Source organism: Molothrus ater, chromosome 1 (genome assembly GCF_012460135.2).
Source record: "Molothrus ater isolate BHLD 08-10-18 breed brown headed cowbird chromosome 1, BPBGC_Mater_1.1, whole genome shotgun sequence".
In the NCBI taxonomy this organism is placed as follows: domain Eukaryota; kingdom Metazoa; phylum Chordata; class Aves; order Passeriformes; family Icteridae; genus Molothrus; species Molothrus ater.
The window spans coordinates 59,235,726-59,257,171 of NC_050478.2; the positions used below are offsets into that span (position 1 = coordinate 59,235,726).

A 21,446-nucleotide genomic window follows, 5' to 3' on the forward strand; every position below is an offset into this window, starting at 1 on the left:
CCTTAGTAATCCTAGGCTATCCTGGATGGGAAGGTACTGCAAAACAAACAGAAATCTTTCTGCCTTACTGAACTTGTTTAATCTTACTGCCTTACTGGAAATCCCTTTTCAACATCCTTCCCACTGGTGAAACCCCTACTGGCATCTCTTGAGGACTGGTCCTGAAAGTACTGATACATATAAGGACCTATGGCTGTCTGCCTTCTACTGTTACCATGGTTGTAGCAGCAGTTGAGATATAAGCAACTGAGAGCAGGATCTTGAGCTCAGCTCAGGCTAATTTCTTTTTTCTTTATCACTGACATTTTATAAATGGAGCATCTTAGATTCTTGCTATGTATTTCTACTATTTACATGGACTAGTGAATTAGAAAGGACCTGAAAAATAACATAAAGGGGACTGTACTGACAGCCATTGCTCTAGAAGGAACAGATGAGAATAATTTGTAGCCAAAAGGAAGAGAGGAATGAAAACTCTTGACCTTGCTTATTTATTTCATGGTCAAGTCATTTATCATAGACAAGAACGTCAACATAATTATGAAAAGGACATTTATTAAAAAAGGGAAAATCTTTAAGACTATATAAAGCTGACTCAATTTTTAAAAGAAGCTAGCATGACGCACGAGGCTAAATGTCTCTGTTTCTCTGCGAGCCTCTCAGGAGCCCTGGGCCAGTCCCGAGTCGGCAGACACCGGGGGGAGCAGCCCCGACACGGCCGACAGCAGGGAGACACTGTCTGTGTGTGCCCCAAGAGTACTGAGGGCACCTGGGCTGGGGGGAGACACTCTCTGTGCCCCGAGGGTACTGAGGGCACCTGGGCTGGGCGCCTTTGCACACAAGAGACACCAGAGACATCGGTAGAAGAGAAAGGGCCGACTCTTAGCAGGGGGTCAATCCAAGGTTTTATTAGGATCCCAAAGGAGCTCCTGCACCTCAGGGGGTCTCCTGCCGAGACCCCGGGAGATGTGCCAAGGTCACATTTAAAGGGAAGTGGAAACCAAAAGTAGATAACATTTTACGAACCAATGAGTGACCCTAAGGGATGGGTACTGGGGGATAGACATATAGGACAGCGTATGGGGCAAGGCTTGGGGGGCTGACTCCCAGCCTCTGGCTAATCACTCGACGACTTCGACAGAAACTTCTGGATGGAGGGCTGGGATGCTGAGTGATTGACAGAGAGCCAGGGTGGGGGTTTGGGGATGATCTCATCCCGGGAAAGGGATAACACAGGTAAAGGGAGGGGAGTACAGTCTGGGATAAACCATTTGGGAAAAATATGGGAATACAAAACAAAACTACTTCAAAGTATTACAAAATATAAAAACGCACTACAACAGCTAAAAATCACCTTTTGTGTCTGTAACAAATAATCATGAACAAAGAATGCATTTTACAGAAAAGCAGAGTCAACGTCCATCAGGAAGCAACAGTATGTAAAAACAAACAGCTTATTTATAATATACAGGACACAACACAGTTAGGATTAGATCAACTTCACTAAGTAACTGTGCATGATGCTATCCCAGTCGTAAGGTTCTCTCCAAACATTACTTAGGAATACAAATTTAGAAGAAGAAAGTGATCTCTAATAAAAAGCAATCAGTTCTGAAGAAATAGGCTCACAAGATGATCCCTGAGTAACCTCTGGGAATGAGAGCTACATGGCATCCTGTACGGAAACAATCAGTTATGAAAGGAAAGACACGTGTACGTCTTCACACGGTTTGCAAGTCATTCCCTTTCTTTGTGCAACTTGCTATAGCTAATAGATCTTATCTCTGGAAACAAATAAAGAGTCACGAGAAGCCTGGATTCCACTTTCACTTTTTCTCAGTAAACTACAGCAGATCCACACAACGTTATAGTGACTGGTAGGTCAGGAGCTTCCACCTATCCCTGGCAAAAGATGACAATGCCACACCATCCTACCCCAAGCAAGTAACAAAGGTTCCTGCAGGTGAGCAAGTCCATTCCTGCTCAAATGGGGAAAAAGAAGAGCTGACGACAGCCCAGTTTCTTCTCCCTACAGAACAGGCTTCTGCTACAGAACACTGAAAGCAGAGGTAGATAACTTCCCTGTCAAGTGACAGAATTGATCCTGACAAAACAAAAGTCATCCTGGAACAGCTATTAGGAACAAGAGGCTTCTAGTTAGTTATTGACTGCATTTAATTGATTGGAAATTGTAAGAGCCTAAAAGAGAGATGTGGGACTCCAGGCGCTCTTCAAAATGCAGTTTATTCCATCCAAGACGTTACAGCAGTCCAGGGTCGTGGGCGTCAGCTCCAGCTGCAGGCAGGCCTGGAGCCCCTTTGGTTTTGTAACCTTTTGGTTACAACTGTAACCTCTTAGTTACAATGCATTATATACTTTTCTTTGCTGAGCATCTTAATACAGTAGAACCAATCTATACCTTAACTTTTATCTGTAGCCTATCGTAACTACTATAATTACCATATCATTCATGTTACTATTCTCCAGTCACTAAAAGTTAGTACATTACAGTTTAAGCTAGAAGGTATTATGCAGTTTTCTTGCAGTGGAAAATTCTGAGATCTTTTTTCTTCTTGCAACTTTGCTGACTTGTTTGCCTGGGCTATCTTTCTGCTTGGTAAAAACATCTTGTTTGAGGTGGGTTTATCCTTTGCTCTAAGTCATAAAAACCCCTTCTAACTGACATACCCTTTTTGCTTCCTTGGTTATCTAGTAAAACTGGCTCAGCAATTCTTTTCTTCTATATCAAAACTTGCTTCCATCTCTATTCCTTCATCAGACTCTACATTAAAAAATCTTTCTGCCAAGCATACATGTGAGACTTTCTTGTCAAACTTTCATCCTTCCTGACAGGAAGCCATTTCTTTAAAGATTTTTCTTTGGTGAAGATTACAGCATAATAGATACAATTCTATATAAATAGCATTTTTATGGAATGACCTTTTGCAGGTTATGTAGGAGGTAGCCAGTTATTTAGAAGTCAAAAATTATCCAATCTTGTAAAAGTGACTATAAACGAGCTAATTTGGCAGCATTTAATTCTGCTGCCTTTACCCTTCCATAACGGAGACAAACAGCAGCAATCTGTTGGAAAGCACCTCTGTCAGGCTAGTACAGAAAAAAGGGAAAACATTCTCTTGACTGTCAGGCAGCAGCACCAGGAGACTGCACATTTCCCAAGTAGGGATACATTCCTTATGCACTTACTCCGATTTGGCAATTGCCCTTTGAATGGCAATTCTATTACACTGAACACTTTTGTGCTTCCATTTTCTAAAATTCTAACGGTCCTTCATGTCAGAGGGAAAGGAAGCTACCATTGGAGCCAATCTCCCAGATATTTGGCACTGAAAAAGATACAAAAGGCTAAGTGACCATAAACTGCAAAGCAATAGTGGAATGCTATTCATCTCCTTTGATTTACTTGGTATGCATAGCACAACTACAACTGGAAAAATAGGAGAAGATTAAAAAATCTACATAAGATCAAATTTTAAGAGATGCTTATCCACAGTAGTTCTTCCCAATTGAACAGTAGAAGCTTTTTACTAAGAAAAGCTTTTTTACTAGGGAAAGTGACAAACACACTTTCAAATAGGTTAAGGAAGGAAAGGGATTTGGGAATATATCATAATTTCTCTTTATCAGCTTCCATTTTGATACTTCCAACAAAACTCTCCCACATATAAACTACCTGGGGCTGTGTGGTCTTTCACAGATTTTTGCAGAGAAAAAGCAAGATTTTCTTTACATGTTAACTGCAAAGGAGTTATTTATTGCTAGTTATACCCATAGAAAAACAGTATATATGAATGCCTGCATTTCTGATTTAATTTCAAAAAATCCCAGTCCCTAAAGCTAAAAGACTCCTTTTGATCTTATCTGAATTTATGAGGAAATTCAGTAAAAATACTGAGGATGCAGTTTTAAAGCTTTAAATGCAGCTCTGCCTTCACTCTTATTCCCAGCTCTTCCCATCTTCTGCCTGCTCCTGGCACTAGCACTCATGCAGCAGCAACAGCAGGTTATTTCTGGAAGCTGGAAATGATGAAGATTAATCTGGAAATGGTCTTCTTTGTCCCAACCAGCTGCCTGAGCTGGCTTGCCATAGGGTCCCATGATTACCAACAGTGGCTAAGGGCAGAGACACTGCAGTTGAGCCTGGAGTGGCTTCCTCTGCAGCAAAGTCCTACTGGAACTTGCTTTCCCTCTCCTTCGACCATATACTCCTAACCCAAACAGCCTCAGCATGAGCATCTGAGAAGTGGAGCAAGAAATCACTGCTGTGACTGGAACAGACTCCCTCACTCTGCCCAGGTAGTCTGCAGTCAGCTGCAGTTCTTGTGGCTGCCATAGCCACTTGAATGCATACAAATGAAGCAAAGGCATTTCTCTGGCAAAAGCAGAAATTTCACATCTCTTAGTGACAATCTGATTCCAGAAAGGTTCTTACCTTTTAACATTTTGATAAAGAATGAGGTGGCGGCAAACAACTTTCTCTGGAAGTTAAAGTAGTCACAGTGTGACCAAAGTGAAGTGGGTCCCCACTAGGAAGGCTTATTGAACTTATTTTCACTTTATTTGATACTGCTCCTGATAGCAGACTCCACTGTGTACACTCCACTAAACTTTTATATTTTATAGACTTTGTTACTACACGTCATCTGTTTCCTAAGTGTGCTCCTACACAATGCCATAAAATCCTGCTTAATTACTTGTGTTACATTTCTATGTGAACGCAACACCTTTACTAAGGTGATGCTAGCAGTCCCAAGTTTTCCTTGCCTTTTATAGTCAGACTCCAGGAGACAATGATCTGCTGTCACTACCATGTACAGTTAAACCTCCCCGATACATGTTCTGCGTGCACTCTTCCTCCATGTGTCAGTGCTAATATTTGATCCTTGACAAAATCCTTGACAAAAACTGGGAAGCTAAAATACCAGAAAAATCCCACCCTGCTCCTGCACCAAACAAACCCCAAACATACCTGCCCCACCGGTTCAGCTGCCCAAGGAACAGAGACTTGGCGCAAGGGAAAACTTTTGGCAGCAACTTTTACCTCAAATCAGACTCCTGGAACCAAAGCTAATCCAACTATGAAAAAAAGAGTCACTGGAATTTGGCCTTCATTTTTTCTGAAGTTCGTGTAGTCTAGTTTCCAAGCACAATATGCTGCTTAAGCAAAAGCATAATTTAAGAACAAATCATTGTAATTTAAGATGTTTATAGTTGTAGGAGAAGTAGAAAAACTTTAATTTCCTTAGTCATAAATGTAGCAGCAGAGAGCAATCAATCACAAAACCAATGGTGCCAAAAGATTCAGACTTTTTATAAGGTTCCTAAATAGTATCTTTAAAAACAGAACAATAAATACTTTATGCAGTGAGTCTGAAAAACACACACACTTCCTTTTGACTCAGTGGACACACTGCATCACTAATTCATTAATATTTTCCAAAAGCCACATAATTAGAAAAAAATGTTAGTACATAAAATCATAAAGGTGACGCATAATATCAATTGTCTTTAAATATTACTGACAGTACAGATGGAAGGCAAAGATGGATTCAGGGACAGGTATCATAACAAGGAGAAATACTGTTTCTGGGAAAGTCTGAGATAAAATGGGCAAAATACTTCAGAACAAAAAGCAACAGAAATCAAAAGTTGTCAATTCCAAAGCAAAGTTTACCAGGTAAAGTTAAAAGCCTGAAGTCAACTGAAATTCAAAGGAGATCATCACAGCAGTTGAAAGTTATGGGACATTTCCCCAGAATACCAGCTTAAAGTTCTTCCAACAGTGCATCTCGAATTTACCCTGTACTGTATATATAAAGTCTCTTTCTTTTGTTGGTGAAATATGCAGTTCCCTTCTCAAACTTTTATTAAATTTTCTGAAGACAGCTCAAAGCCTTTTATAGCTAGAACCTTGGAATGAACTTACTGCAAGAACATGGCAAGTTATATGCTCCTGTCCCCACCCCAATAAACTATCTAAGCCTGAAGATTAATTCAAGCTCTAGGGTCACTAGATTTTATACTAAAGTCACACAGAGGATAAATTCATGCAAACATGGTGCACAGTGATAGGTAATTTTTCTTCTATGTATCAACAGACACATAGATACATCTTATGTAAGATGATTGCTCATTTGAAAAAAGTGCATAGAATGTTAAGTGAAAATTGAGCACCTAGAGGCTCACAAGGCTCACAATGAATTTCAAGTAATGTTCTTTAGTATGAAAGACATGCAGCTCACTCTGCAACAGAAAGCTCCCTTCACGCGCAAAACAATTACAGCTATGACTTAACAACACTAAAATTACATGTCTGTAGATAACAAGGCCCCATGCTCTCATTTGTCTCCCTAATCTTCCATACAGTCTGTGCGTTTTACATCTGCAGACCCCTCTTCTCCCATCCCACCACTGATTTTTGTCCACATTAATTTGAGATTTACTGTAAAAACAAAGTAAAGCAAAACAACTCTAAAGTGACACATGGCAAAGCTATCCAGAGCAAATTCAATAACATGTTTAATGTGAAGAAGCTATTCTTAAATGAAGTTCTACTTTAAAGGTCTACTAACACACCACAGTATCCTGTTCTGCTTTGCAGAACATAACTACATTTTAGCCTGAGCCATACTTTTGTCTGCTGTGGCTTTTACTTGAAGTTACTGTAGTGACATACAAGGTCAGTTCACATACATGCATTATTTAATGAAAGTTAGAACTTATGTCATGTTAAAAATTTGTCAGAATTAGTTAAGCTCACCTCTTTATCCATACTCTCTAAATCCTCTTTACATAGAGTGTACAGGGGCATTGTTTCAGACATACTTGGCTGGCGTTTCCTCTTAGATGGACCAGGCTGTTCTTCATTTTCACTTGCTGGTAGGTCATCTTCTTCGAACATCTGCTGTTGATGTGGCTGAACAACTCTAAAAAAAGTGAGGGGTATCACATAAGATAGATTTACTTGGTTCAGAGCTACAAATAAAATCCTATAAACAATTTTTGACTGCTATGTATCCACAATTTCACTTAATAAAGCTCTGCATTCATCAACAGGTCAGTCAAGTCTCCTGATAAATTTCAGTCTGACGGCTAAAGCTTTCACTTTACCTTTGAGAAGGTACTCACTGTCTTGCCTTCGCATTTTTCCTTTACATAACCACCAAACCTTCCTTGTTGCCAAGGGTTCCAGTAGTTGCAGATGCATTGCCCTTAAAATACATGAATATTTCTGCACAAGTGGAGTTTCTCCACCACTTGACAAATTTATTATTACAAAAGCAATGCTGACATTCTAATGCATTTTTCCTGATCTATGCTAGGCTTTTAAATTTGAGTGTCTAAGTATACCCTTCTATTTCTCAACCTTACAGACAAGAGTTCTGCATGTAGAAAGCACTTCTGCAGTGTCAGTCTTCAGACATTTCCCACATGCTAAGCCTGGATAAGATGCAAAACAGCCAATATTTCTTTTTGGCTAGTGTATTGAAATATGGTAGCTTTTTCTTTTAGTCTGTATTTTATTACATTGTTAATTACTGTACTTAATTCAAACAAAAAGGAATATCAAAATCTTCATTAAGATGGATAAAATAATCATATCTTCATGGGAATTGCTTTATGATAGTAATAACAAGATAGACTACATGTACAACAACAGCAGGAGACTTCTACCTTCCTTGGGTAAATTTTTCTGTGACTATTACTTTAAATGCTAAAGACTTCTAGAAGCTAAAATTTACTATACAATACAGATTAACTTCCAGTACTGGTCTGACATATTAGCCTCCTGGAACAAATTACAGCAGCTCAGCACCACCCAGAATCCAATTCAAAGGTCATATAGCTCATGGGTCACAAGATATTTATGTTACCCATAAGACTGTGTATTTGGAGAATGACTACCAAAAACAAGTATAAAAGCAACTGTATTTGAAATCACAGTTTCAAGATGCAACTACCAGTTGAGAGACCATCAATCTGTTTTTGAGAATGACTGTGACTGAAAAAAAGGTACAGTGTAGTCTCTGCAGACAAGAGTTTTTATGCAGAATGGCTAATTCTCATCAAGCCAGGATTTACAAGAATCAGTTGAAGACCAACAGTCCCCCATAAAAAAAGCCATTATTAACTTACACAAATCCAGTCAACCATAGGTAAGGTCCTACAAAATTATTTCTCCTTTGGTAAACTTGACAACTTCTTAAGAAGGTTATCTAAATGTCAAGGGTTTTTTTTTTCCTCAGTACTTAAATTCCAGAATGTATGAAATCTGGAAACCATACAAAGCTGTCAATTTTGCTCATTTTGACAGCTCATATTTTGGAAATGCACATCTCTCTTCTCAGATGCCATGGACAGGTGCAGGAAATTTTGAAATCTTGTTTTGAATGGGAGGTTGTGAGGGAAAAGACCTGAGCCACTGCCATGCTACCCAGACCTGCACTATCTGTTGCAGAAGACCCCCAGCAGCACACACAACTCAGCAGCACAGTAGACATGTGTCCCTTTGTAGTCTCTTATTCCTGGACAGTGGAATTTCTTGTGGAGCTTAAACAATTTGATGCTGCGAAAATGAACTAAGCAAACTGGTTTTTTTTGCTAGAGTTTCTCACTACTGCTACCAGTTTTTGGGTTGTATGTTTTTTTTCTCCCCTCTACTATGTTTTCTATTTTAAAGATCACTGTTTTCTTTTGCTATTAAATTGCTCTTAGATGGTAATTTTCATAGGTAGATGACAAAGATAATATGGCATTCTACTATATTTTCCAAGAGTTTCTTTTAAAGTATGATTTCTCCTTGCCTTTTTATTATATAACCTAGGCATAAAAGGTGGTGATGCCATTCACATTCTTAGCAAATCAGAGAATGGCCCAAACAAAAGCTACAGGCATCTTACACAACTCTAATAAAAATATGACAAGCTTGACCATTCCAAGAATTGCAGAGAAGTTATATGTAGCATGACAGCCAAGCAGATTTTCTTAGACTAGAAATAAATCTAAATAAATCTAGCATATTTTTAAGAACACATTGTCATATGGTTGATGAGAACTTCTCCTTTTGTATAATAGTATGAGATCATACTTGACTACATTACACACAAATGTTAGCTGTAAAATAATTGCATTAATAGCTTCTAAAGGCTTCTCTCGTATGCTTTTTCCAGTATTTTCCCACTGCTACTAGATAAGAAACACTGGGCCCTCTCATGAAAGCATTTCAAAAGCAATGTGAAATAAAGTCTTCTTAAAGGTTTTTAAGACATTTTTATTTTGTCAAAACCATTTTTTTAGGCTTTTACATTTTCATCTGCCTTTAAGTTGAATAAGAACTAATGACATGAAAACGCAAGAATTTACATTTATTTCTAATTAAATGTAACTAATAAATGCTTTTAAAAAAATAACACCATCTTCAACTCTGCAGAGGTTCATTGGTGCTTGACAGTCTTACATACACAAGGACATATATGCAGGGTGGGGCCAACATTTGTGGAAGCAACAAGCACCTTCTGTGACACATTAGGGTAAAAGCTAAAATAACATTATCATCACAGAAGTATTAAAATATTTAAATTTCAGTCACATGTTCAATTTGGCACTTCATATTTTTGCTATCACAATAACATTGATAACATTAAGTAGGAAAAATAGTAATTATTTTTATAATAATGTACATATAAAATCAGACAAAAATGTTGTAAGTGAAAGTAATTTATACAAATCTTCAACTATGGCTTAAGCCACCAACATCTGCTTGACACACCTCTTCAAACCAAGCATTCAGTGCATTTTAGCATTATTTTAAACCAGGGTACCACTTTTAACTTCTCACATGTAAATGACACCCATATTTTAAGCCTTGCCTCATCTGTTAGCATATCACTAGTGTTCACTAAAATGTAACTTGCAGTATAACTTTTTCTTTATTCTAGTCCAAGCTGCCATTAGCTTTTACATTACTTTGAACAACACTACATTACATGTCTCATGATCCATTACAACTTTAGTGTTTACTGCGGTGTTTGCAGAATACTGTTTCTGTATGAAAATGCAAATCGTTGAGATACATAAGGCATGTCAAAGTTCTGACATGTAGATTATTTTTAGAGAGGAATCCTTCCTGTTCTCAGACAAAGAAGAGCTAGTGGCCACCAGCAGCCCCTGAGCAGCATTGCATTCCCTTTCCTTCTAGTACAACTGCGAACTTTTTTCACTCTTCCGCACGGGCTGCAACAGCCATGATAAAGAAGCAGCTGCTCAAGCCTCAGAGCTGAGCACAATGGCAAGACCTGTTGCTTGAAATGTTAACTACCTTAACTGAACCACCTGTAACTCACTGGTGACAGTTTCGCTGCAAATTGCATGTATAAATTTCAACTAATTGTATCCAATTTTAAATTATGTTTCAAGTTGAATCCCAGAAAGAAACTAAAAATGTTGAAACCCAAGACAGCGAGAACTGAAACTGATCTTATGAAATGGTATTCAGATAACTTGAAGCCCTTTGCAATAATCTGCCCTGCAAGGAAGAGGCTCTCTCCTAAGCACAAGGAGGTCTATTCTTAGTCTAAGACACCAAGAACCATTGCTATGCCATGTGCAGCTACCACGTCCCCAAGGGCTTCCACTCACAGCAGTGCAATTCTGTTTCCCACTACCTGAAATTCAGAATCAGATGAAGATTTGAGAAACTATCAAAGAAAATTATTGGAGGCTTTGACTACACCCACCCACAACAGGAGCAGTTGGGAGTGCCAACAACTTTAACTCTTTTTAAAAATCAATGGCTTAGTTACAAATATTTCCCTCTTTCTGTAGAATGTGAACAAGGGAGCACATTAAGTCCGTCAGGACAAAAAAAATATAGTCCTCTACCAATAAATTGCTGCGCTAATGTAGTTTTTTCTTAAGACAAGTATTATACCCAATTTTAAAGCAGATGTGAAGCTTTTCTAAAAAGCTATCACTGACGTATGCATTAAGATAAAGCTCACAGTACTGCCTCAGCTCTTCCTCAGTCAGACACAGCAGAGCTGCTTCTATTCAGCTTTTTGTTACTTCTTCACAGCCTTCCTGCTCTGTCTGCACTGTGGTATTTACACAGCCTTTCTTTTCTCCTACACTTTGCCAAAACACTCCTCAGGATCTGAAGAAGAATAGATAGAACTGCCCTGAGGAACAGAGATGTATACCAATTAAGGGATTAGGGTTTACAGGTCACCAACTTCACCACTAGAACAAAATCAACGGGAAATGTGAATGAAAATAATTTTTCTTAGCATAGACCTTATGCTTATCCCTTTTCTTACAGCTGCTTAGTTGTGGTGTAAAAGTTGCAGCACAGAGTAATTGGATTCACAGTCAGATTAAAACATCTCAATTCTGAGCACTGACAGTCACAAAAACCCCCCACTGAACTGAAATAGAAGACAGGAATAGAAAGGACAGACTCACTCTGCCTGCAAAACCTGTCAGAAGCCCTAAGAAACTCAACTAAGAGGACACCTAAAATATATTTCTTCTTTTCAGTATGATACACAAGTGAAGAAGCACCTCAGCATTATGGAAAATAGGCTTAGGTGTGGACAAACTCTTCATCAAGTTGTTGACAAAGGTAGGGAAACCATTAAAACCTATTATTTTGAAAGCATTTGATGATGTATTATGTATTAACCTAGCCCATCATAGTGAAGCACCTTACAAGTGTCATGACAATTACATACAGGTAAAACCTTCCCTGCTCTATTTCTAGAAGAATTCCTTTCAACAATAGCTGACCAAAAAACCAAAAAACTTTTTATAGCTCCTCTCTGGATACATGCTGTGTCAATTATTTAAAGATTCTAATGCTCATTTACCATGTCACAGTAAACAAAAACAGACTTTGACAGACACAGTTAAAAAGGAACTGAAAACAGCACATCTTCACAAACAAGAGAGACTCAAAAAACCTGTGTTGAAAACAAGAGGAAAGCTGAATTAAGAAAAAGCCTACAAACAGCTAACAGAAAAAGACTACAAAAAGATAACACTTTACAAAGAAAAGCTTTGCCTTTAATTGGATACATCTTTACTAGTGGAATGAACAAGCCTTGCTGAGCTTGTTAGAATTCCAGAAAGTCAGATCTTTCATTTAGATAATTGGGGATAAATTCTAGATATTTCACACATCCTTAAGAGACAAGGGGTGGTTTTGCATCTTAACACAAATTTTGACAAAATTCAGATCGATACTAGCCTCCGTGCTTCAAAAAGCAGACTGCCTCTTCCTCTCCACAATTAGAGTCTTGACTTAGTGGTCTAATGATTAGTAATGAGCACTCAGCCATATGGCCTTATTTCACAATGCTCAGTCAGTTACACACCTCTTCCATTGCTTCTGATACTCCTCAAAAACAAAGTTAATGATCCATTTGAAGGAATTAGGTGAAAAGAAAAATTTTATAAACAAGAATGAAATGCTATCAGGTATATTTTATTAATGAAAAAACAATCCAGTATTCCAAGACCCTTTAAGAAACATCAAGCTGCCTCACTTCAGCAATCAGTTACTGTAACATTATTTAGACTACACAAACTACACACTGAATTTATTTGGTTTGAGGTTTCCAGTTCCACTTCAGTGAGGCACAGAAAGCATCTGGAATTGTAGCATTCTGACTTCAGCTGATTATTTCCTTTTGCTTACTTTCTTGGCTTTTTAGAAAGCAAACAAAGTAAAGCAAAAATATCAATTTAATCAAATGAAAGGATAATGAGAGTAAGATTTACTACAGAATCTAAAAATGTAGACAATGTGACTGTTAGCTATGCTTTAGGTACCTGAAGGATGAGTGTTCACCGTGGACTGGCAAAGTGATGGGAGGAGCTGGAGATTGGATGTACACTGACTGCCCAGATGTCTGTGTGCCTTTCCTGATCAGCTTTCCAGTGTTAGGATCATAAATTCGAACTTCAGGACCAGGTTGAGACTTTGGATGGATGGGCGTTGGGTGAAACAATGCAGTCTGAAATGTGCTGGGTGAATCTGGAAACGTGGCAGGGCTATTTTCTCTGTTAGATGGAGTTCAGAAAAAAAATTGCATTAGAAATTTAAATGAGCTATCTAACCAGAACATAAAAAACGAGGATTCTCTTTTCTTCTAAAGCAGAGAGGGAAATGGTTTGGAAAATCTCTAAAGAAACATTTCTTCTCCTCCACCTCATTGAAGTCCCACTGAATTTAAAACAGAAAACTGCACATACAAGATAATGCCATGTTTAAATTACTAAAATATTAATGAGTATGCCTTAGAAATTGTCTAAACACAAAGTTACTAAAATTATTTCCAGGTAGTAACAACAGCACAATTAGCAAAGCATGATAATCAGCATATATGTAACAAAGAGAACAGCAGACTATTGTATCAATCTTTCTATTTGGTCTCCAAATTTGCTCTGAGAGAAAATAAACACGTAATATTAACTTGCAAGTCAACCTAACTAACTTTTAAAAATACTAAACTGCCTATGATCACCCTGCTGCATTTTAAAAACATAACTTCAGAAGTGTCAGCAGAAACATTCAGAGACCAGTCTGCAGGAATCACCATGCTATCCAATTGTGATGAAGTACCACCAAAAAAAAAAGCAAGCAAATTGAATAATTTAAAAAAATCATCAACTAAAACAGCATGTTATGCTCCATGAAAGCAATGCTATGTTAAAAAGATTCAATTAATTTGTAACAAATACTAGAAGTGACACAAAACTGGAGTTTTTACCAGATGCTTCTATGGATGTTTCTGAAGTAGTCTTGTAGCAATAACACAGTAAACCAATTCCAAGTTTACCTATTCTTTTCTTGCTATCTTAAGTTCATTTTACATGCAATTGTTTTCTCAGGCTTCTCCCCTCCCCTAGTTTCTATGTGCTTTGGACCTGTAATCACTATTTCAAGCAGCTTCATTAAAGAGAAAATCTTTTCCAAAGCAGTTGCACATATTGGGTTAAAGTAAAGGTATTTGCATTAAGATAGATATCTTACTGACTGAAGCTTGTGTGGGGGTAAGTATGAAGTTAAAAGGTATTGTATTTGAAAATACAGAAGTAGGAAAAATTATGTTTCAGTAAAATGGAAGAGTAATTTAATAGAGGGAAGAAGACTAACATTCATCTAGACATCAAAAAAAAACCATTCACAAGTGACTATCCAGGTTTCTACTGCAAACATAGCAGTGTCAAATTAAGCATCTCGTGCAAACATTCCGAAGTTTGATTTAAAACTATCAGATACTACTTTTTAAATACTAAGTATCCTAGTCAAGCCATAAGCAGGCTACATATTTTTCCCAACTTATAGGGATCCTGTGTCTCAACCTAGTGCTGCATTTGATAAATGCCCTAACTTCCACACATTTTTTCTTTTGGTGTCTCCAAAGCCTAACACACCCATGTTCTGCCCTCATCAGGGCATCTTGTAAGTAGAAAGTAAATCCCTAGCATAGTCAATCACACCAGTATCAGTTTAATACAGAAATCCCATTATGCTGTGCTCTTTCCTGTCTAAACATGGAAAGGAAGATCCTCTGATATGCTTGCAGGATGTGGGTCTATCCAAACAGATAAGTCAAGAAGCAGAAGCTGGCTTGACAGTACCTTGTCATGAGTTACTTTAGCCATGCTACTTTCATGCAGGGGACTCTTATTGTCTAACTTCCTCTTTATTAATAATGTTTTTTGCTCCATCTTCTATTTACTGTCACCCCATAGTGCACTAATTATTTTTTACCTTTTCTCTTTCAGCACTTTCTTATCATCCCAAAATCGCCTCTCACTAGTTCCTTTCTTCCAGTTTTTGCTCCTGTCTTCACACCTTCTAATTTTTCTTAGAATTTTCTATAGTATTTTCCCGTTTCTCTCTTTCCCATCACTACCAAATTTCACCAAAAATGCTATACTTTACTAGTTCCTCATGTAGTCAAAGTATGTACGTTTTTTGGCAGCATAAATGATCCCATGCTTTGGTGGCACTCTCTCCATAACCCTCCATCGGCTTATGGATGAACTGAAAAGGGCAACTTCTCCAAATTAAAAGAGCTAACAACAGTAACTGCTAAAGAAAGTAATGTTACCACAAGTTCTCTCCTGACTGTGCTAGTTACTGAACTGCCTCCTGATCCCTCAGTCTTCAGTTTTAAAGAGAAGAGAAATGGACAAAAACAGGGAGGTCTTCCATAAAATCCATAAGCATCTGAACTTGTCAGAAACCAATTTATTAAGAAATCAGAATAACCTGTTTTCATGGCCCCTATTCCCTGAAGGAATAGTACTTACCTGTGTGTTTTGATGTAGTCATCCTTTAAGGGAAAGAGCTGTTCCTCAACCTTGTCCCAGCGCTCCAGGCAGCTCCACAGCCAATCAGGGTTTACAACATGGAGATCCTTGCAGTCCTGAGCTTGCCGTACTTTCTCTGTGCCTATTACAGAGTCAAACACAACATAACAGTATTCCCAGAAACACAGAAGATAAACCAGTGTAGAGTTAAAACTAAGAACATTTTGTCATCGATTGTACAGAAAAGAAAAAGCAGCACTCCTCCCCAGTCCAACAAAACAATCACAGCTAATAAAAGTGAGAATCAGAGTAAGATGCAGTACCTCAGACTCAAGCTGGATGAAGGTAACTTTCTGAAGAACTGGCACCATGGAAGTAGCCCACTAAGATTTATACAGAAAATCTCTGCATCTTCTCTGCATGTTAGCCCAACAAACAACACAAGTGCACTTTTGTATAACATCTCCTTCACTTGTATTTATTTGTTAGCAGTCCAAGAAGAAGCAGTTTTTCAATGCTGTTGAATCCTACTACTTTTTTACACACGGCCCTCTGTTCATACAGCACACTACCTTTTGGCTGTCACCCAACCAACCTCTATCTACCAGAGATGGAGGCAAAGCAGATAGAATTCCTTTGTGCTGAAACAGGAGCAAAGAATGTGAAGCTAAACACCGCATGCAGTCCAGGTGAGACCATCATGCAGTCCAGGTGAAACCATCAACAGTGCAGCTTGCAAGTAACAGGTGATCTCAAATTGTACTCTCTGGCGATGCCAAAACAAGAGAGAAACTAAGTGAAGTTGTTATAAATCTGCCAAAAAGAGGCAAAATCAGCACTGTGGTTTAATGCCAGCCACTTGTTGACTCCTCCAACCACAACAGTGGGATGGGGAGGAGAATCAGGGAAAAAACACTAGGGAGGCTAACAACAGCTAATGAAACAAAATAAAATACAATAATACTAATAATATGAGCCCTTGTCTGTTTTCACACACGCGAGAACAATGAAGCAATGAAGCCTCCAGAAAAGAAAATTAAAATCAAGCTTCAGAACAATTCTGACAAGCAAGCAAGAACAGTAAATTAATTTGATGTTTTCATCACAGTTCCCTGGAGTTTCATCTTCGTGATTGTCATTTAACAATATGATTTTACTTGTTTCAATTTAGATGAAAATCTTGAAGTACCCATGCTTCTTCACATAATTTGACGATGAGACAAAGTAGCTAATCTCAAATATTTCATACCCTTTGTACAACCTCAATTGCAATCCACTGGGATAGACAGATGAACTGAAATGCACTTGAGGATTGACCTAACTAGTTGGTTAGACAGCTCAGTTTAAGACATCTGTAAGATTAAACAACTAAACAGAAAGGGCAGGAGATAATTGTCCTTTATGAAACTCCTGAAAGCCTCTGTTTCCCTACCTTTTGTACCCCAAACCCAGTGGAATACAGGAGTAGGGCTACATTTTTCTCTAGATACACATACTTTTTTTCTTGGATTTAGACTAGCAGAAAACAATGTTGTGTGCACAAATATATTTCTTATTTTTCAGGTGTAAATGCAACCAGTTGCACAGTTCAGGATGTAAGAGCTGTACATATAAAGCTTTACTCCACACCACTATACATGAAAAAAACCAGTTAACTTAAGAACCCAAGATAAACACAAACACAAAAAAAGTACTTCAAGCCACAGTCCTGTCCAAACCTCTAATGATTTGGACGTCATATTTTAATTTTTGCCACATAATAAAAATAAAACCACTGTCCGACAAAGATTCAGTGAAAACAATTTTAGAACTGCAACTGTGTTAAATCCAGCACACTTCTGCAGTTCAAGAGGTTTTAACTGGCTAAAACATAAAACTCTAATAAGGGAGGTCCATGTACTCCCTGAAATCATACATGCCCTGATTTAAGAAATCCGTTTTCCAATTAATTATGAGTTACAAAAGCAGCTGAGGAGGAATTTCATGCAGCAGTTGCTGGAAATGAGCCAGTTTACAGTGCCAGAAGTAGCTTTGACTGGAGATATTAATATTTAATTAACCTCAATAGGAATTTTAGAAATACCTGCAGTTAGAAATAGTTATGTATAAGCCTGTATTTAATTTATACACAGGGTATATTTCAGAAGAAATAAAGCAAAGGTTCTGAGAGACAAGCAGTTTAGGAGAGCTGGGAGAAAAAGGATGGAAGAAGTTTAAGGCTTAGCTTGGACATTGCTTTTTTTTGAGAATAAAGGAGAAAAGGAATGAAAACATCAGAAAAATAAATCAGCAAGAAGACAGCTGTTATAAACAGGATGCTAAAATCAGGTTCATAAGCATAAGTTTCAGAGCAAAAAAAAGCAACAAGAGCAAGAAGTCTGGTAGAAGTTTAGCTATCTGTGCCTGTTGTTAAATACTGAATCAGATATCAGACACAGCTGGCAAAACTGCCCTGCACATAACAGCTCTGGAGCTGACTGAATACCACACGCAGAAGCAGTGGTTTCACTAGTAAGCCCACAACAGTTAACCAGAGCCAGTGATGCTGTTGGATAATGGGACTATGCTGCTCCTTCTGGACTTGACTGGGGGAAACATGGACAAAACTGTAAAATTACACCTTCACCTCATGTTAAATCTGTGAAGTTACATGAGGAGATGGCTTTCTCCAACTGTTTTTCAAACTTATGTTTCTGCACTGATATCAGGAGTTTAATCTTGCTACTACTTCCTCCCCACCCCCACATTCTGCATTCACACATATCTGATTGTTTCATACTGGATGTATGCTGAGGAGCCATGCAAATTCTTCTAGTCGACAGGATTCTGACAGAAAACTTAAACACGAAAGCCAAAACAGCACAATTTTGTATCAAGTTGCTACTGGAACTAGATGGTTTTTAAGGTCCCTAACAACCTACATGTTCTAGGATTCTGTGAAAGCTGGTGACACAGACTTGTGTGTAACCAAACCCACCTCCCAAGAGTCAAAAGTCTTACCTTTCTCACCTCCACAACATCACGGCTTTCTGCCCCCTCCCCATTTCTAAAGTGCAGTGGCCTATGGCACACGCCAGCATACTGAAAACTGCATGAGGGAATACAAATGTGTCCTCTTGGGGAGGGCTTCCAATTTCTAGCTTTAAACAACATTTAGTGAAACACCAAATTTAACCAGGAGAATAAATAGCACTGTGGTAATATGTTTGCTGTCCCCTCTCCCTTTCCCCAGTGTAACTTCTCCTTTTTGAATTACACTTATTAAGACAAAACAGCAAAAAGATTTAATCCATCCAAGCAACAGTACTTCTGATGCAGCTAAAAATATCTGAATTACCCCTCTGAGCTGAAAATCACTTAGAGAAAAACTGATCTTCCAGACTACTTTTTTTGAATTATTGTCATCTAATCACCTTCCCCTATTTCAAAATCTAAAATTGTTCCAAAAATTAAAAAGGCACAGAAGGTTTTCCACATGACGCAGCTGGGGGCCAAATTGATCACATCTACTCTCTGATGAACACAGTCTGAAGCAGATAGTATTGGAAAATGTTATTTTCAAAGCTGGGGAAGGTGCTCATCAATTCTACTTCTGAATTTGTTGAAAACATTGCTCAGCCTCTGAGCAATTGTGGCCTCTGATTCAATCTCATCCATGCAGAACTCAGTGTGAGTGCTCAAGGTTGTGTCAGGACTAACCAAAGCACACAATAGGGAGAGATCACCAGCAGCACTTGCAGAACTTTCTCCTGATTCCAACACACCAAAATCAACATATCCTTATGCCAGTTTGCAACCAGGCTGCCAGACACTGCTCAGAAAATCTGGATCGCTAAAAGTTTGTTTATTTCTCTTCAGATAATTTTTATATATAGATCTTGATTTATAATCAAATCCTCTTCTGCAAGAACACTGACCTAAAACAAGTGTCAGATGTGCTGTTCTGAAGCAATGCCTAAAGTTCACGTTTAAACTCTGCACTGTAAAACCAACAGGCTAACCTGGTCAGTGGCCAAATTTAGAGCAGTGCTTAACCCAATTTTTTTTAAAATACATGGCCCCTGAACATATTTCTCAGGAAAAATTGCTGTTGACACATCACAGGAGTAGGAAATGGCAAGGACTCAAATATATTTTGAAAAATAAAAAAAAAAAAAAAAATTCAGTGCCTAAACTGATGTATTTCCATTCCTACCAGACTACAATAATTTTTGAGAGATCTGAACAGCTCTATCTGCTCCACCAGCAAAAACTCAATACAAGAATCAACTACAGTGTCTTTCATCTGTTCAGGAAGGAACATAACAAGGTTTATGAAATAGTGTGATAACTGCTTAGCCAAGTGTGTACACAGCTATAAAAAACTCATCCTACAGTGCAGTTTACTGATACTTAAAGCAAACAGCAGATGTTTCAAAAACTGAAGCAAGATCTATGGAGCCCATAGATAAGTGGAAAGGACTAGGCTGGCCTTTTGTCAGTCACTCAGATTTATGAAAGCTGATGATGCAAAGATCCTGTATTTCACAGTAATTCAGGCAGTAATTTTTTCCCTATATAATGAAAGAAGACCTAATGTTTTTCAGGAACAAGGATTTATTTAATTTCAGATTTCAGAGTACCTATGTCTACAGGGAAACCAAGGGCCTATCTGCAGAGAAAGAGACTAGTATATATAAAGAATAAAAAATTTAAATTATTTACCCTAATAGGCTGGGAAGAATGCTGTAAAAATAGCCTAAAATGTTTTTCAGTAGCTGTTCATTTCAGTGCACCAAGCTCTGGTGCAGGGGAAACCCCATCACTTCAAGACCTAAGGGGTAACTGTTTCACATTGACTTCTTCCCTTTTACGTCCTCTGCCAAATTCTTCTTTTGCCTTCAAAATGAGAAAGCTAATAGTATTTATTTCCAAACACTGCTGCAGATTAGGTATGTGCCTTCTCTATATCTCAGCTAGTAAAAAGTACACATACACATTCAGCTGCTTGTCAGAGTTCCAGGTCTGCCACTGTTAGTGACTGAATTAAAAGGTATTTTAAAATCACTTTCCACAAACATGTCAAAAGAAGAAAAAAAAAGATAAAAGTATAGATAGCAACATTGCCTGGTCTCACATCATTGACTTCTGAAAAATACTCAAGAAGGGACATGCTTTTGTTTCCCCTTTTCACCAGCAATTAGACATCAAGCGGTGCATCAGATGTTTTCTACAGGAGACAAAGATGCAATATTTGTATGGCTTACTGTCAGCAAAAGGCTTGTAATAATTTGCTCTCTAACCATAAAAGAATCGCTATGAAAATCACACTGACAGATGAATTATCACAAATCCAGCTATGACAGGACAAAATTTATACCCTTAAAATCTCTGATTAAGGAGTTCCCTTCATGAAATTAGAATGATGCAGCCTAACTACTCCCACCTTCCAGAGGAGAGAATAATAGTCTCCAGTTAAAAAAACCAAAACCCCATCATAAAACTAGAACCAGTTAATTTACAAGGATCTTAAAAAGCGTTATTGGATCCTACTGTTTTATTCGCTCTAAATACCTCTACTTCATTGCCATTGTTACCGAAATAATTAAGTGATGATGAAAGATGACAACAGTATTGCCCATTAGGCAGAAATAATGACTGCCAATTTACCTCAACTAGAATTAGTGCAATATGCAATTTAATAAAAAACAAAGTTAAAATAGCATTTCATGTTCAAATGTACTTTAGTATGATTCACTAAGAATGTGCAGGTGGCAAATAATTTATTTATAAAAATAGAACACAAGGATGCATAGTTGCATCTACATAAATACACAACCCTCAAACGGTACATTCAAAAAAAAAAAAACCCAAATAAAAAGTCAACTGCTTCTCATTATCACATGATGTGTACCTTAATGGATTTTTCAACACTTTTCACTCTAGAGAAATGTGTATGTTTGGGAGAGTCTCATTTACATTTATCCTATCAATTTTACCCCATCACACAACAGATGCATCTGATGTATAACTACATTAAAAGTCCTCTAGTTTAAGATAAACAAAGCAATTTTTGAAATTAAACATTTTAAGATTTGAAATTGGAAAATCATCTCTTATACTGA

At 37.8% G+C, this 21,446-nt stretch overlaps 1 protein-coding gene across 1 annotated transcript in view; it reads right to left on the bottom strand.

The window, feature by feature from the left end:
* CTDP1 (CTD phosphatase subunit 1) overlaps nt 1–21,446 on the bottom strand; it is a 99,668-nt gene that overhangs the window by 47,918 nt on the left and 30,304 nt on the right. Inside the window, exons 9-11 of the mRNA XM_036406983.2 lie at nt 15,343–15,484; nt 12,850–13,080; nt 6,782–6,947 (exon numbers count right to left, since the gene is read on the bottom strand). Of these exons, the coding sequence (XP_036262876.1) occupies nt 6,782–6,947; nt 12,850–13,080; nt 15,343–15,484 (539 nt within the window). The remainder of the gene's footprint in view (nt 1–6,781; nt 6,948–12,849; nt 13,081–15,342; nt 15,485–21,446) is intronic.